The sequence below is a fragment of the Medicago sativa genome, chromosome 7 (genome assembly GCF_051527215.1).
Source record: "Medicago sativa cultivar Bolivia chromosome 7, Bolivia_mono, whole genome shotgun sequence".
NCBI classification, from domain to species: Eukaryota; Viridiplantae; Streptophyta; class Magnoliopsida; order Fabales; family Fabaceae; genus Medicago; species Medicago sativa.
Genome location: NC_140755.1, coordinates 90031403 through 90050678, shown reverse-complemented (window position 1 = coordinate 90050678; position 19276 = coordinate 90031403). Strand labels below are relative to the sequence as shown.

The 19276-nt window shown below is 32.0% G+C and overlaps 1 protein-coding gene across 1 annotated transcript; it reads left to right on the top strand.

The window, feature by feature from the left end:
* Positions 1-9393: 9393 nt before the first annotated feature.
* On the top strand, positions 9394-13612 carry LOC146910050 (aluminum-activated malate transporter 2-like). The gene is made up of 6 exons (XM_085725101.1): positions 9394-9775; positions 9928-10068; positions 10320-10595; positions 11895-11998; positions 12135-12278; positions 12906-13612. The coding sequence occupies exons 1-6, from the start codon at positions 9445-9447 to the stop codon at positions 13236-13238; spliced, it is 1329 nt and encodes a 442-aa protein (XP_085581227.1). The 5' UTR covers positions 9394-9444; the 3' UTR covers positions 13239-13612.
* The last annotated feature ends 5664 nt before the right edge of the window (positions 13613-19276 follow it).

The window sequence follows — 19276 nt, the reverse complement described above, 5'->3', positions numbered from 1 at the left end:
CTAAAATAACTTAGCTCTTGAGTACTAATGTGTTCTTTTATGGATATAGTGCTTTTTTTTTTTTATCGATATAATATAGCACTAACAATGTTCCTTTTGGATATAGTATAACACTGATGGTGCTCTTTTTGTGATATATTGTGTATGTAATTGACTAATCATCAATATTATTTATATTTATGTTGATGTGCTACAAGCCTATGACTGATTTATTTTGTTTGTGAATATATTTGCATATTAAAAAAATTGTTATAATTATATTGTATATTTAATTATATAATTTTTTTTTATTAATGTATCTCAGCCGTATCGTATCTTGATTTTTGAAATTTTTCCGTATCGACGTATCGGTGCAGTATCGTATCCGTATCGTATCTCGTATCCGGGCTTCACAGACTGTCAAGTGTCCATGCTTCATAAATCAAACTCTTTCATCTTGCTGCCCTCAGCATCTGCATCAGCCTCCTCCAAACATGTATCGAAAATTTGATTGGAAACGTGGTGAGAAAGAAACACCAAACACACGGTGAGTTTCAAGTTCTAAAAGCTAAAAGCAGGTTGTTGATAATTGCACGGTGCCAACGTGAGAATTCATCTTTCTATGCTGTTTTATTTTTTGTTTCCTTTGTTTATTACTATTATGGTTCAAAAAGTTGCATCAGTGGCCAACAAAACCAAGTAGCAAACGCGTGCAAACATATATCTTCTAATTGTTTGTCGACCCGTTAGGATGGTACAAATGTCGTACACATTAAATAAGCACACAAATGACAAATTATAGTGCATGCTTTTTTCTTCATAAAAAATTATAATTCAACGTATGAACGTCAGCAGTGTACATTGTACTACACAAGAAACCGTGTACGAAATGACGTTTTTATATTTTTTATTACAAACATAATTGATAAACTTTTTAGACCCAAAAAAGTTAACTTTTAAAAGAATGATTAAATAAATTTTTATGAATTTGTTAACAAGTTATAACTAAAAGTGGATAATGATACGTTGAGATGTGGGTAGGGATGGGAATAGATCAGACTGGTTTACAGGGGCCTACGACCTACCCTATGACAGGTCAGGCCAAGCCAGGCTTTTTTCTTAAATAGAGAAGGCCTAGGCTTTTTTTTAAGCCTATTTAGCTTAAAAAGGCCAGGCCACATGCCTCTCAAAAAGCCTCTTAAGCTTATTAGGCCGGCCTATTTAAGGGATATGAATAATATTATTTATTATTATATTATATTTTGCACTTTGAATTAAAATATAAATTTGTAAACTTTTTCAATAATTTAAGCTTTGTTAGTATACATTAATTTTTTGCATATATAAATGTACTATTATAAACTATAATAGAAATATGATACAATATATAGTCGAATTCCCTAAAACCTCGTGTCGATTATCAAAAGAGAGTTTAATATAATTGAACTATCAGTTCACTAGTCTATTTAAACTTGAATCACATTGCTTATTTAAAGATGTTCATAAGATATAAGCTTTTAAACAGGCTAGTAGGCCGTATCAGGCTTTTAAAAGGTCAGGCTCAGGCCTAAAAAGTTGGCCTATGACAGGCCGCATGCCAGACTTAGGCTTTAAAAAAATATGGCAGGCCAGGCTTAGGCCTTGCAAAGCCTAGCTCGGCCTAGCCTATTCCCATCCCTAGATGTGGGTTGCTAAAAGATTCTTGGCTTAAATATGACATTGGTCCCTGCATTTTCATCAGTTTTTGGTTTTGGTCCTTGCACTTTTTTTTGTTTGGTTTTGGTCCTTACACTTTGTAAAAAAATTGCTATTAGTCCCTCTGTTAAGCTGCTGTTAAAAAAAAAAAAAGGAAAACTAACGGAGTGCCACGTGGCCCACTAAAATCATGTCACGTGGCACACTAAAATACAAAAATTAAAAATAAAAAAATCAAATAAAACAATTGGTTTTTATTTAGTTTTATTCTTATTTATATTTAATTAGAAATTTAAAATAAAGTAAAAAAAAAAAGACACGAAGAAGTGAAAAGGAATTGCCGATTGAACTTTTAGAAAGGGGGAATAAATGGAATTTAGGATTCGACCCAAAAACCCAGATTGATTCTGTTTGATTTTCAATAGCTTTTCCGACCTGTATCTTGAATTAGATTTGGCGTTTCTATTCGAGTTTGTGTTGTCCTTGTTAGGCTATTTCAATTCCGCGTTTCTGTTCGAGATCCTCCATTTGTTTACTTTTCCGTTGTCGCTTCGGTTCAATTTGAACTGCGTTTCACGTCGCTTCAATTCTGCAAAATCGATCACTGAGTTGCGTTTCTGCAAAATCACATATGTACAACAACTTGATCTGGTTTCTGCGTTACTGCAAAACCACTTCTTTACCGTTCCCTCAACTTGAGCTGTCTAATTATTAATTAATTAAATAAGAGTAAAACTAAATAAAAACCAATTGTTTTATTTGATTTTTTTTATTTTTAATTTTTGTATTTTAGTGTGCCACGTGGCATGATTTTAGTGGGCCACGTGGCACTCAGTTAGTTTTCCTTTTTTTTTTAACAGCAGCTTAACAGAGGGACTAATAACAATTTTTTTACAAAGTGTAAAGAGCAAAACCAAACAAAAAAAGTGCAGGGACCAAAACCAAAAACTGATGAAAGTGCAGGGACCAATGTCATATTTAAGCCAAGATTCTTTCATAAAAATTAGTGGATGTCTTCTAACGACTCTTATAGACATTTGTTAAAAGACACCAACTAATTTTATGAAGGTTATTTCAAAATAAATAAATTATGAAGATGTTTTTTAGTAAATTATAACCATAAAATGGATAAATACACATTGAAGTGTGGGTTGCTAAAATACACCTTCATAAAAATTAGTAAGTGTCTTCTAGCAATATTTAAGGGAAAGGTAAATCAGGTATTATAGTTTAAGGTGTTGAAGATATTCTTAATCAATGATTATAACCTGCATAATTTCTATGTATTTAACTATAATATGCACAAAACTAGTAGTTAGTATTATTATAGTTCATTCTTAGTTTTTCTTTAAAAAAATTAAAAATAATATAGTCCATATTTTCTGAGACGAGATCATAGAACTTGCCTAAATATAAACATTAAAAACAATAGCCAAATTTAATCTTATGTAGGTTTGGAAGACTGACCCATCTTATATATAGCTTTTTTTTAAAATAAAAAAAAAAGTATAAAATACTTCCACAAAATTTCTTACAAATATTATTACCCTACATTAATCTTCCAACAAAATCTCATACAAAATGATCAAACACATTCTCATACAAAATTATACACAACTACAAGAGCCAAATTATCCAACATCTTAAGTCTCAAATATTTTTTAGGATTTTATTCAATTATGGATGCTACTCATGAGTCATGACTCATGCAGAGCTAATCCAAATTCAAAACAAATTTTACAATTGAAGCGGGCTAAAAAGTCTGAAAACTAGTTGGGTCGAAGATTTAAAACCTAAGCTTTAAGTTACGTCGAACTTTGTCAGACAAGTATGTCAATTTTATCATTTCTAATGTGAATCACTTTTCTAGGGCAATAGAATATGCGACCAAGGTAACTAACCACTTACACCTAATTGATAAGGAGTTTATTTACCTCTTTACTTAAAGGCATAACAACAAAGAGTGAATTGAAATGCTCTTTTGGATGAAGTTGGAGTTTTGTTTTATTGATTTCAAGTTGGCTAATATTTAAACTGGAGGGATGTGATTTTTGAAACTTATTCCTTGACAATTAACAAGATGAACCAAAACAATTAAACCATGCCTCATATCCCTTGTTGAATGGTGTCTTCAACATTTTTTTAGAGAAGCTAATGCGTGTGATGTTGTCTTAGCCTCTAAAGGATATTTTTTGTTTGATTCCCTTTTATTTCATTGTGGTGTTTTCTTATTTTCTCTTTTGGTCTAAATTTTTTGATGAGTTTTTGGATTTGCACAACACATATTTGTACCCTACAACGTAAGCCATCTTCGGGACTCTTAGGTTATCTTTGAGATTTTGGAGGGAAGGGGATGAAAAGTAGTTGGAGATTAAGAAATGAGAAGTGAGAAGGAAAAAGGAGAGTAGTCTCACACATTGCAAGAAGGTTTTTGTCTTCACACCAAAACTTTCTTAATATGGAGTAACTCAAAATAAATCAAGGGGGAAACTTTAGAGGGTTCTGGAGGATTTTCAATAAATTTTCAAATCATTTTTCTCTTTTATAATATTCTTAAAAGATAACATTAATAATAGATGAGAGATTTTTTTTTTATTTGTCTTGCTCTAGTCCCCTCAAAAGCCTTTTCTTTTCTTTTCTTTTTCTCTTAACTCTGTTGTAGTTGGCTTGACAGAGCAAATAAAAGTAGCATAACACTTAAGAAACCAGTGCAATGCCATTCAAAGAAAGAAAAAAAAAACAAACCAGTGCAATGAAATTAAATACAATAGTAGAAAAATAGTGTAATAGTTAGAATAAAAAATCTAATTTTAATAGACACAAATACTATTTCAAAAAACGTTCGTAAAGTATTATAATAGTGAAATAACAATCAAGTCTTATTAACCCATTTGGGGTTAACCTACATGTTGGCTTGGGATCTTGAGCATGCTCTCAATTTCAGTGGGTAAATCCATACAGAGCTTTGATTTGATTTAGAACGGGGCGGCTCCCGCAAATGGACGGTGGGATTGGTCCCCTCGGATTAGTCGGTCCTTAGATCGGATACCGAGTTTTTTTTTAAAAAAAAAACAATCAAGTCTTATTTCACTAATTCTTTCGCCTTTTCAACCATCTACTTATTTTTGTAGGCACATAAAATTAAACTTCCTCTTAGTTAGAATGCCCACTATTTTCATAGATTTTTCTGTAAGAGTGTCTATATTTCATGTTGCAGAATAAATCATATTCTCATGAACTAACTTATTTACCCACACTCGTTCACGAAAATGTGAGAATCCTTATTTTCTCACTGCATCCAAGTGGTAATGTTGTGGCTCTTGCTCATTTGTCTATGTACCTAGACTATAAACCGTGTTGCTTTTGCGAAACGACCTAACCTTTGCACTATTATGTATTTGGTCCATCTCATAAAGATTCATCAAAATATTATGTTGGCAATCGAGACCTTACAACTCTGTCATTTTATTCAGGTTTGAGTCCGGCCATGCATATCAATTTTATTCGGGTTTGAGTCCGGCCATGCATATCAATGCTAACATAGACATGGTTAAATATTATAATAATAAAATAAGTCAATTTACCAATTGTTTATATTTTAATCAAATAAATATATTAATTAATCAAATACCTTATAAAACAAGTTGCAATGAGTACTAAATAGAGCTATAGTTGAATAAACACTTTGGATGAAATTTGATCACTCAATTAGAGACAAGTATAGGAATAGGAGGACCGTGCTAAATTTGGGGTTCACACGCCTATAGTGGTTCGCATAGTTATGTTTATATTTTTGCTAATTAGGTATAAATTCCTAATAGACATTACTTACCTAAAGATAACTTGGAATATGATAATATTTTGAACACAATACTTTGAACCAATGTCTTGCATAGCCACTACTTCACAAAACAACAAAATAGTTGCAGAAAGTTGAGAAATTCAATGTGTCGGGGCATGGTCTTTCTATGTGCAAACATGACTGTTTTCAATGGGGTTATCTAAAAATTTAGGCCTACATTTTTAGCAATCTGATTAATCTATTAGATAAGTGTATCCTACCACGGAACTCAGCACAAAAAAATAGATAAAGATCATTTACATAGGTGCTTCTCACTCGTGGGAATAGTTTTTTGTGGTTTTAAACTCTAGTTATGAGAGGAATGGAGCTATGATAATCTTGAGTTTTGTTCGTGAATGTAAGACTTTATTAAAAATGATTTTAGATATAATTTGAATTGTCATTCTCTTCAACAATTCATCTTTAACGTGAGCTCACTTTATTTATAGGGAATTTAATTAGTTGTTATTTTTCCTTTTCCATGACACCAATTAAATTTTGTTAGCTTTGGTTTTTTTGGTTACTCATCACAATTTTTGTCAGCTTTGGTGGCACTAAATTTGTCCCTTTTTATATGTTTGTACACTTTTCACATATACAAGACAAATTAGTTATCAATGGAGGTTGGATTTAAGATCATGGATAAACTAACACAATATAAGGAACCAATAATTGAATTATGATTAATAGAAGTGTTTATATTTAGTGTATGACAATATTTCGAATAGGATTATCACCAATGTTGAGAATCTAAGTAAAATAGAAATAAAATTGATAATGTAATTTATGTGTATATTTTGTAAGAGGATCTGAGTTTAAATTCCGATAAAAGTGAAAATATTAATATAACAACTAATAAATGAGTGAATATTTTGTAGGAGGGTGTAAGATCTATTTTTAAAAAGGTAGAATTCACATGAATTTTGATCAATAATAAATAAGTGAATTTAAAATGAAATTGCTAAAATGTATTATGAAGATTACACTAATTTTTTTTTGTGTAAACTTAGTATTTTTCGTGCGCGCAACTGCCGACTAATTCCTCGTGTCTCGTGGGACCTAAATGGGTAACAAACTCTCTTAAGAGTTTTAACGTTATTGTGTGCTCAAAACTGAATTCGAACTTTGATTAAACTAAAAGACACACGTGTCATTTCATCTAAACACTCGAGTAATGTTACACTAATTTTGTTCCTTCCGAAAGACCATCCCTTAAAAGGTACGGATGATGGTGATTACATACGTGTTCCACTAAGGTCGCTCACTAATTAAGGACGTCCTCTTGGTTTGTGCAAAACAAGGTATAAATTGCACAAAAGATATTGGTGCTACTTATTCATACTCCATAGTCATATCTTGATATTGGTGCTGGGCAATGAAATTCAATTTGTGGGTGCTGTGAATTTGATTAGCAACGCATTCTTAAATGGGTAAAGATCCTCTCCATTTATAACTTTTTTCAGTTGTTGCAATTTGGAGAGAGATAGACACAAAAAATAAGTGGTGGGTCCTATCTCTCTCCAAATTGCAACAAATGGAAAAAGTTATAAATGGAGAGGATCTTGACCCTTCTCAAATAAACTCTTATCAAGACACAAATATCTAATTTGCTGAAATTTAATTCAGCTGTATTAAATTCATGTAAGACTCAATATATAATTTATTTGAATTTCAACTAATTCGAAAGTTCATGCTGAACAAAATTCTGTTGATAATATTCAACTTCTGAATTTGTCCTAATTTGAATGGAGAAAATCAGCTTTAATAAGATGTGAGTAGATATTTTTTCTACTACTAAAAGTCAACAAGAGTTTTGTCAAAAATAAAAAGTCAGCTATGGTTTGTAACAAAAAAGGTCAACTAAGGTAAGTTCAAGGTACAGTGATGCCTAAAATTAGGCAAAAATTTAATGTGAAAAGTTCATACAAATTAGAGTGAAACTCATGTGTAATTTTTGTTACATATTAAAATCGAGGTAATGGCAGAAAATTAGTGGCTATTTAGGGACTAAGCAAGTAGACTAAGTCTTTGTTTGGGAGTTTGGAGGGGAAGGGAGGGGAGGGCTTTGTGGGGTTGGAAATATATAGAAAAATGGACAAAAAATTCACATTTTTTGAAAGAACTGTTTTTTAGAGAATGATAAACTAATACTTATGATTAATATACTTTTAAATTTAAGAATATTATAACAACATAGATTAAATTTGAAAAATTCATATAAACCCTCCATAACCCCCCAAAACCCTCCCCCAATGCAATTTTTGAGTTCCCCCAAATGAGGGAGATTTTTTATTATGAGTATAAAATTAACCTCCAAAGCCCTCTCCTCCCAATGTCTTTTATTTCTTCCACTTGCTCCTTCCTTTTTTCCAAAACCCTCCCCTCCCCTCCCCTCCAAACTCCCAAACAAAGCCTAAGTCTTTGTTTGGGAGTTTGGAGGGGAAGGGAGGGGAGAGCTTTGTGGGGTTGGAAATATATAGAAAAATGGACAAAAAATTCACATTTTTTGAAAGAACAGTTTTTTAGAGAATGATAAACTAATACTTATGATTAATATACTTTTAAATTTAAGAATATTATAACAACATAGATTAAATTTGAAAAATTCATATAAACCCTCCATAACCCCCCAAAACCCTCTCCCAATGCAATTTTTGAGTTCCCCCAAATGAGGGGGATTTTTTATTATGAGTAAAAAATTAACCTCCAAAGCCCTCTCCTCCCAATGTCTTCTATTTCTTCAACTTGCTCCTTCCTTTTTTCCAAAACCCTCCCCTCCCCTCCCCTCCAAACTCCCAAACAAAGCCTAAGAGGCTAAATCAACAATGGCTTGTTTGAACAGACTCTTGGGCCGACTTTACCAGGAATGGAGTGAAGATGAGGGAATTTCTTTTCTCACCCCCACTTGTACGGACGTGGATTCAGTGCAGTCTGACTGCATGGTTTCAACACATATGAACCATCCGATCAAAATTAAACGGTCTATATTTTGATATCATATTTTAGTTGTTTATAAGTATTAAATATGATCTTAAAATATGAATCGTTCGATCTTGATCGGATAAATCAAATGTGGTTAACTGCACTGTAGTCACATGCTTCTGACTGCACTCAACCCCTCTTTCCACTTGTACTTCATAAGTTTCCTTTTGGAACAAACATAGTTTGTTTTTTCGTTTGTACTCCGGTCACGGTCTTCTGACTGCACTCAACACCGTAAAAAAAGACTGCACTCAAACCCGTCCCACTTGTATAGTAAGTATCCTTCTAGAAATAATGTATTTTTTTTTTTTCGTTTGGAAATATATTCCTAGAGGCATTTGTAATTGTTCATTATTATTATTTAAAAAGTTTAGCAATAAAACTCAAACACATTATCCGTAAAAAAATGAAGTATTGCGAGTTTGAACCAACGTTTCGGTAAATTAAATGCATAGCAATTTTTTATCAGGTGAGTTGTATTTACTTACTGCATGAATTTTTAAAAGTGTTGAGAGGAGAAAAATATATTTCCAATGATGTTAATACTAGCCCAAAAAACACTATTCACACACACACACACACACACACATATATATATATATATATATATATATATATATATATATATATATATATATTAGTTACATTTGTTTTTGTTTGTCTATTTTTTATTTTAAATCGCTTTCAATAAAATATTTTATTTTCCCAAAAAAAAAAATTTATCATTGTATAATAATAATAATTATAATTTGATTTTATTGGTTAACATAAATTGAAGATCTATTATTTTTGAGTGGGATTAAGTTGCCATGCCTAATGATACTTCCCAAGTTAAACCTAATCAATCTCCACTCACATTGCTTAGTATAAATAGGGGTTCCCCAAGAGAATGACTTGGTCACAGTCCAAGTGAAAGGGAAAATAAAAAGAGGGGGAGTAAAGACAAAATGGAATCAAGTCATGTAATATCCATTGCAAATGAAGAAGATAACAACAACAGCAACAACAATATTGCTCAAATGAAGAAGGATACAAATACCCATCTTGGAAAAAATAAAAACTTATCCATTGTTCCAATTACTTCCAACCCAAAGGACAAAAATAATAAGCAAATTAAAAGTGACCATGACATTAAGAAGATGATTCATAGCATCAAAGTAGGAATCTCACTTGTGTTGGTTTCACTTCTTTACATTTTGAATCCTCTCTTTGATCAAGTTGGTGAAAATGCAATGTGGGCTATCATGACTGTTGTTGTCATCTCTGAATTCAATGCAGGTATATACTTTCATTAGCTAGCATATATAATTCAGTTATCAATTCTTAAATTTTTGCATATATGCTAGAAATGTAGTAAACATATATATAGCAATGCCTCTTAGGCAATATATGATGAATGTGTTAATTAATCAATTTGATCAACATGTTAGGAGCTACACTAGGAAAAGGCTTGAATCGTGGAATAGGTACCATTGTAGGAGGAGGATTGGGATGCTTGGCAGCAATTTTTGCACAAACCATTGGAGGAGTTGGTAACTCAATTTTCATTGGCACTTCAGTTTATATTTTTGGTAAGTGTTTTTAAAATCTCATACAATTTTTGTTTAAGACAAGAATATTTTGAAGTCATTTTGTTGTGGTATTAATTGTATTATTACAATTAGTACGAAAGTTGTTCCACAAAAATTGCACCGATCAATATAGAAATGTGCAATTTGTTGTCGACTTGTCTTCCATTTATGTATAAATTATTATAAGGAGTATATACATGTTTGAAAGTTGATATGTTATTAATAAGGAGTATATACATGAATGATTACAGGATCCGTTGCTACATATTTTCGACTAGTTCCAAAAATAAAGAATAGATATGATTATGGAGTGGTGGTATTTATGCTGACCTTCAATCTAGTAGTGGTATCTGGGGCACGTCCAGGTGTGAAAGTGTGGGAATTAGCAAGAGAACGTTTATTGAACATCCTAATGGGTTTCATTATCGCAATTTGTGTGAATTTGTTCGTCTTTCCTTTGTGGGCCAGTGATGAACTTCATGATTCCATTGTCTCAAGATTCCACAATCTTGCCAATACAATACAAGGTATAGATAATTTATAGTATAATGTTATATATACTCATTATATATAGTTTATGCTTTTCTAGGTGAGATATGAAAACAGAACAACAACGCAATATTCTCATGACCAAATATGTGGTCCCTAGATCAACCAAAAGAGACATAAACAACTATAGCAAAAGAATGTTAAAAATGTGGTCTTCCTTAGTTTCATATTCCTTTATTGTGTTGTAATTCACCTGATATATAATATAACTACCTAACTTTTTTTATGCTGGCCAAAATATTTAAACAAAGACTCCCATGCTCAAATTTTAAAATATTATTCTTCTATAAATGAGTGGATGGGATTCAACAAATTACAATTAGGGAAAAAAATTCTTCACCCTCAACATGAATTCAAATGTACACATTCAAGGAAAGAAAAGGACTTATTTTGTGCGTGGGGGGCAGAGCCACCTACAAGGCTGCATGGGCTCCAGCCCCTCCATATTTTTCGATATTATCTGACTGTATTACACTAAAAATAGTACAATTATGATAACTATATTCATTACATCATCCCAAAGAAGAAAAAAAATCGATAGACTTATGTCTAAATTATATAAAAAGCAATCATTTTTCAATATTGGACATGCACAACAATTAATCTGTTGGTCATTTACTTCTATTTATTATTAAGGTTTTTTTTTTTGAATAATTCTATTTATTATTAAGGTTAGATATGTTTTTATCGCTCATAAAATAAAGATTTTTAATGTTTAGCCTCTAAACAAATTTTATTTATTATTTTGAATCTTTTTTTATTTAAAAAAAATTAGGTTTTTAGTTGTTAAAGGGACTAAAATAATAGTCCATATAAAATAAAATAGTGACTAAAATTGACAAAGCCCTTCATGCATAGAGAGGGTTGAGAAAGTGTATAATAATGATACCGAGTCCGATATTATTAATAGGGAGATTAATCACTTTAATCCCTGAAGAGGAATAGGAAAGGAGTCGTCACTTTAATCCCTTAATGCATATAAATTGCAAAATAGTCCTTGAATGTAGACTCTGTTAGTCAATTTAGTCCATAAATGCAGACTCCGTTAGTCAATTTAGTCCCTGAATGTAGACTCTGTTAGTCACTTTAGTCCCTGAAATTGACCAACAGAGTTTACATTCGGACTGTTTTGCAATTTCTCTGCATTCAGGGACTAAAGTGACCACTCCTTTACCATTTAGGGACTAAAATGACTAATTCGCCATATTAATATTACTTACAAAAAAATTAAATAGCTATGCCCAAAAGAATATATATCATGGTCTTTTATTGTGTAGGTTGCTTGGAGGAATGCTCCAAAATAGTCAAGGAAAATCAACCAGATACCAGCTTCACAGTTTGCAAGTCAGTGTTAAACTCCAAGTCAAAGGATGAATCATTGGTAATTAATTTTGCAATTTTTTTTAAAGGAATTATAACACTTATTTTTAACTGGGTTTTTTTTTATTTATTTAAGTTGCATGCTTATCATATTTTTATCAAGAATTAATGAATCAAAGAATACTTTGTTTTTCCAGGCAAATTTCGCAAAATGGGAACCATGGCATGGGAAATTTGGATTTTCCTACCCATGGCAAAAATACTTAAAGATTGGAGAGATTATTCGAGAACTAGCTGCACTCATTCTTGCATTGGAACGTTGCTTCCAAGCCTCAAAAAAGGTAGCTGTTTATTTTACATGCAGTCCAAATTTAAATATCTTTTTAGATACGTCAAATACATCAAATTTTACTATTAGTATGAGTCAAATATTTTTTTTTGTTTTTTGTTTTCGTTACCTACCTTAGATTGAGACATCGTCATCTCGTCATTTTAAGTTTTTACATCCTATTGTACAAAATAAAAGGAAACAGAAAGAATAGCTTTTTACTTGATCTTTACTGTTTTATTTTCATCTTTATATTTATTTACGTTGAAATTAGTTCATGCAACTTGTAAACCATTTGATTTTAGTTAATATTTATTCAAATATGAACTATTTAATGTCTAAAAGTTGCATATGGGCACATATAACTAATATCCACGGGAACAAAAAAAAATTATAGGGATTAAAACAAATCAAAGATGATGATCAAATATAAACGACAATATATTTGTGAAGACTAAAAAAAATAAACAACAAAAATTACCACGACCAAAAATAAAAAGATGTCGTGTTTGGCTTATAAAAAATACATTATGGTCGCATTTTTTTTACTAAAATGTTTGCATGATCTAGAAAATGATATGGTTGCAAAATGACAAAAAAAAATATTTGATGGGCTAATTAATCTTTTTTTTTTGTTAAGCTTATGGCATCTTTGAAGCAGACCAAAAAAGTTCAATTAGAACAGTGCGAGGCAATAGGGTCAAGGATTGTGTGGACTCTACGAGAAGTTGGAGATAGCATGAAACAAATGAGAAAATGTGAAGGAAGGGACAACACTATAGATAAGTTGAAAACAACAAGAGAAGAGTTGAGTTTGGTGATTTCCACGTCCGTGATAGAAGAATTTGAGAATGGTGAAATGCTACCAATTGCAAGCTTGGTGTTCTTGCTCATGGAAGTGGTGGAGAAAGTAGGGGAATTGGTTATAGAGGTTGGAGAACTTCAAGATATGGCTGGTTTTCGCACCCGCTAACTCCATTATCTTTCTATATACATCATAAAACCGGTCGTAGATGATCTAAGTTTTCATATGTGTATGTATATATGAAGTTAGTATTAACCATTCACGATTTTGGGTCATAAATTAGAAATGGAGTTGAATGTGTATTTGACATATGTATCAATATAGATAGGAAAATAAAGTAATTAAAGTAGTATATGATACAAGTCCACGAGGTCATATGTCATCTCACTAATAAGAGTCTTATCTTGTAATTTTAAAGGATGGAGTTTAAATCCCCTTTAAGACTATTTAGGATTGTAAAATGACCCTTTTTAGGATGTAAAATGACTATTTATTAGTGTCATTTTAATTTACAATATAATATAATATGAAGTTACTATTAAGTATTAACCACTCACGATTTTAGGTCATAAATTAAAAATGAGATTAAGTGTGTAATTGACTATGAATCAATATAAAAAGAAGTAAAGTGATTGAAGTAGTATATGATACAAGTACATGAGTTCATATGCTGTCTCATTGATAAGAGTTTTATATCGTAATCTTAAAAGATGGAGTTTGAATCCTCTTTACGATCATAAAATAACAATTTATTATTGTCATTTTAATTTAATTTAGGCTTAAATATGTCTTTAGTCCCTGCACTTTCATCAGATTTTGGCATTGGTCCCTGCATTTTTTTTGTTCGGAATTGGTCCTTGCACTTTGTAAAAATATTGGTATTGGTCCCTCTGTTAACTTTCTGTTAAAAAAAAAACATAAAACTATTGGTATTGGTCCCTGCACTTTGTAAAAATATTGACATTGGTCCCTGCACTTTGTAAAAATATTGGTATTGGTGCCACGTGGCATGAAATGATTGGGCCACGTGGCACTCCGTTAGTTTTGTGTTTTTTTTTTAACAGAAAGTTAACAGAGGGACCAATACCAATATTTTTACAAAGTGCAGGGACCAATGCCAAACAAAAAAAAGTGCAGGGACCAATGCCAAAATCTGATGAAAGTGTAGGGACCAATGACACATTTAAACCTTTAATTTATAATATATGATACAAATCAACTACCTCTGTATCCTTTATTATAAAAGCTAGACTTGCTTGGCTATCATGTTTGCCCTAATCCTCCTTACTTTGCCCTAATTCCCTAGCTTTTTTCCCTCTTAAACATGTACTAATTGCTCGAGTAATCTCATCCGTTCAAGCACTTGATCACATCCGTTTATTCAAACTTGAAAAAAGTTCTCTCACTTCGTTAATGCAATTGAATACGTATTAAAGCCTAATCAAGTCGGTCAACATTCCCCTACACTAATTGCTAATCAGAAATAACATAAACATCCCTTAGAAAGTGGCAATTGAAAATGTTTCACGCATACATTTTTTATTGTTTCACGCATACACTAATTCCTATCACATTATTCTACTGACATTTCAATGTTTCACGTGCATTTTTTATACTATAATGTGCTATCCAATATAGAGTGATAGGAATATATGCGTTTCAAGGTGAAATTTCCCTCGAATTTTACCACTAAAGTATGCACTAATCACTCTACCAATTACTACCTATTAAAAGCAATTATGACCTACTTATTTCAAATATTAACACGTATCAAGGTTGATTCAATTTTGAATATTAATTATTCTGTACTGTTAATGGCAATTAAGAACGTAGTTAATGGCTTGAAAACGTCGTTAATGGCAATTAAAAACTTTTAAGTCGCATATTTTTGTATAGGAATTATTTTTAATTGTTTTTATGCATTATGCACCAATCATTCTACTGATTACTACCTATTAAAAGCAATTAACTACGTACTTATTTCAAAAATTAACACGTATCAAGGTTGATTCGATTTTGAATAGTAATTATTCTGTACTGTTAAAGGCAATTAAGAACGTAGTTAATGGCTTGAAAACATCGTTAATTACAATTAAAAACTTGAAAGTCGCATATTTTTGTATATGAATTACTTTTAATTGCTTTTATGCATTATGCACTAACCACTCTACCAATTACTTCCTATTAAAAGCAATTATGACGTACTTATTTCAAAAAATAACACGTATGAAGGTTGATTCGATTTTGAATAGTAATTATGACGTAGTGTTAATGGCAATCAAGAACGTAGTTAATGGCAATTAAAAACTTTTGAATAGTAATTATTACCAATAGAAGACTATGATTAATCACATTTGAAACTAACGAAGAGAATTGACAATTACCTATTTAAATACCACTTAGTTGTGCTAATACAACCATTCTCGACTTTAAGCAAATTTAAGCAAATATAACTCTTCCTTGCACTTGCTAATATGGCAAACATTTTCACCCCCATTTCAGCTGTGACAGGTGGAAAGAAGGATTTGAAGTTGATTGTTTGTGTGGCCCATATATGGCTGATCCGTGATAAGGAAAATCCAGACGATATCATCTTCATGAACATGATATTGGTTGATGAAAATGTATATTATATAAATCGATTGTATAAATAAATGATCCTTTTTTCAAGTTGCCACTACGATAACATATACTATGGTTTATGTTAATGACATGTTATTTTTTGTTTAGCGAGGACGGATCCATGCCACTGTTCATAAGTTCCTGGTGCCAATGATTCAAGGAATGGTTGAAGAAGGAGGAACATATAAGCTAGAGAATGTCATGGTAGGATTTAATGAGGGGAATTACAAACTCTTGCCACACAAGCACAAACTTAATATGGAATTGGTGTAAGGCTTGGATCAAGTTTCAAAGGAGTCAATTTTTGTTTGTTTTATTTGTAATGACTATTAACAAGAGTTACTTTAAGAGATGGGTTGAATGCAAAAGAAAAAAAGGGTTGATGATAACCAATGATGAATGTGAAAATACGAATGTCACTTCAAATGTCGTTTTTATAGTATTTCGTAATGTATGATAACTAATGTAAAATGTACGGTTTTCAAACTATATTAATATCAAGATGATATGATTAATGTAATACATTTTTATCATGTGAATATTTCATTTTTTTATTATTATTATTATGATATAACTTATTCCTACATATTTTAGTCGGTAGGACCCGTGCGGAGCACGGGTCAATGGTCTAGTTTATGAAAACGTAAAATCTAAAGAAAAACTCCCGCTATCTTTTTTGTAAGTGTTTTAGCGCGCACATACACATATATATCAAAAACAATTAGCAGTGTAATCAATAGATAGATTTTGTGTGTAAATATTATTTAATTAATGTGTAGGTTTATTTAATTCTGACTTTTCATATTTTAAAGACTAATTATAATTCTTTCAAAAAAAAAAGACTAATTATATAATTAGGGAGGGAGTAGAAGTAAAAGCCTAAACTCTTATTGTATTTATCTATTTACCACTCACTCCATTTCACATGGTATATGATATTAAGAAAAGGAAAAAAAATCAAAATAAGTGTTATTTGTTTTTTAATTTAAATGTTGTTTTCACATTAATATTATATGCATCAATCTCAATTTTTTTATAAGTCAAAGCATAATGACATAAAAAAGTATAATGTCCAACTAAGTCGGTACTCTACTCTGTTGCCAATTACTCATATATATTATTCAAAAAAGAAAAAAAATTACATAAATACTAGGGGGACATAAAATCTGACTCAGTCAACAACCCCAATGGGAAAAACATAAAAAAAATCCACTTTGTGGATCACACCCTAAACCTAAACAATTCTAACAAGCGGGTCTAAAGTTTGGCGAATGAATCGATCGTCAACACAAAATTGGATCACGTACCATCAACTCCCTGCAACAACGACAACCAGCATTAATGACTCTTTCGAGTCCATACAGTCCCATGTCAATCAACAAGATGACTGGGATACATAACCACGGACAAATGCCTGAAAGTGAGGAGTGGATTCGACCGCCAACACAGTAATTAGCAAATCCAGATACTCTTTTGTCGGGTGCAGATCCTCTCCATTTCTACTAGAAATGGAGATCTCAATTTCCTTCTATTTTCTTTAGACACGTGGCTTTAAAATGTTTGAAGGGTTGAGATTCAATTATTATTATTTTTATTTTTTTATGAAGGAACAGAACAGTTCAGGTTCTCCAACATTCCCATAGAAAACCACCGTCTTTAGTTACAGAATGCCACTGCCACCTACGTCGTGCCTTTCGTCGCCGACCACAGTCGTCCTTCCGTCACAACGCCGTCTCATCCTGTCAAGCGTTGCAGCAAGGAAAGAAATTGAAGAAAAATTGAATGGATTCAATGGCTTAGATTTGATTTTATTATTAAATAACTGATGATTATCAATTTATTTCTTTGGAAGAAAACTTTGAGCAGATTTGCCACCGCAACGTATGGGGTAATGAGATAATGGCCACTACTTTGTTATCCCTTCCCTTGCCGTTATTGAGAATCTCATGTCCTATATTGGCCTTGTAACAATGAACAACCATGACTAGGCAGTCGTACAACGAGGAGAAAAATAAGGAGAGGGACGTTGACGCCGAGGCGGACAATCGCCTTCTTCGGAATCGCCAGCGGATGAGCACGTCAACAGGCAGGGATGATGAAATGTTGCAGAATCTGAACGGTTTTTAGTTTTCTTATTAAAAAATAATAATAATTGAATCTCAACCCTTCAAACATTTTAAAGCCACGTGTCTAAAGAAAATAGAAGGAAATTGAGATCTCCATTTCTAGTGGAAATGGAGAGGATCTGCACCCTCTTTTGTCTATTTACATTTTTCTTAAAATGTGTCCAATAACATTGAATGACACTATCCCCGTGAGCTTAGCTCAGTTGGTAGGGATATTGCATATTATATGCAGGGGCCGGGGTTCGAACCCCGGACACCCCACTTCTCCACATATTATATGTGTGAGCTCTAGCCACTAGGCTACTTGACCAAAAAAAAAAAAATTGAATGACACTAAATATAAGACCAATGAGTATAACCATTAATAAAAAGAAGGGTCATGTTAACTTGTGCCCTTAAGGCACATGTTAAGCAACCTAAATAAAACAATTTTGCATTGAAAAACACAATATAACAACTTTTAAGAAGTTGAATGCACGTCTTTTGATATGTGTATTTCTATAATGAGTATCTTAACATATGCCTTGAGGGCACAAGTTAACATTAGCCTAAAAAGAATGATGTTAAAGCATATATGTTATTTTCATATGATTTGGTTTTAACGGTTTGCATACGTAACAACAACAACAACAACAAATTTTTTTTTTTTTGATTTTCCATGAACATTTTGTTTAATACACCCCACTGAATGTTCCTCAGGGACAAGGTCGCAGTGCCTAAGTACTTAGGTGGTCTTGGACTTCTCTGATTGAATGTGATGAATTAAGCTTATGCCTTAAAGTTAGGATGGAAACTTCAATTAGGTGCTCACGAATGAATTATGGTGTGATGTGATATAGGGAAAATATAGGTGCAACGAGAATTGGGAGGAGCTTAGCGTGAGATCAAGTTATTCAAGTCTTTGTGTCCCAAATTGAAGGATTATTGTTACTAGTATTCAGGTGATGGACGTTTGGTTAATGCTTGGATTTGTGCTTGGATTTGTGCTCGGATTAAAGTAGCATTGCAAAATACTGCAATTATTGTGGTAGTATAGTGGAAGTCTGGAAGACATAGTGGAAGACAATGCTATGAGAAATTGTCCTATTGGTATATGTCTCTTTGGTTGAATGTGGTGCCTTTAATTTCTCGAGATAATTTTTTATTGGAGATTTGAAGAGCTGGATTTCTCTTAATATGGATAATAATGATGTTAAAGTGGAATAGCGAGATGTTAATGGAGGGATTTTTGGGCTGTTTATGGTATTGGAGGAATATGAATGATAACACTTTTTGGAGGCCAAAGTTTTCAGCTCATGTCATGAAGCTTTAGTTATTCTTGGTTTGCCAATGGATGATAATGTTTGTTATTAGGAGTTTTGTTCAACTTAATTTTGTCACTTGTCAGGAGCTTATTTGTTCCTCAATTGATTTCTTTTTAGTTTTTTTTTTTTTTTCATGCTCTTAGCCCTCTCTATA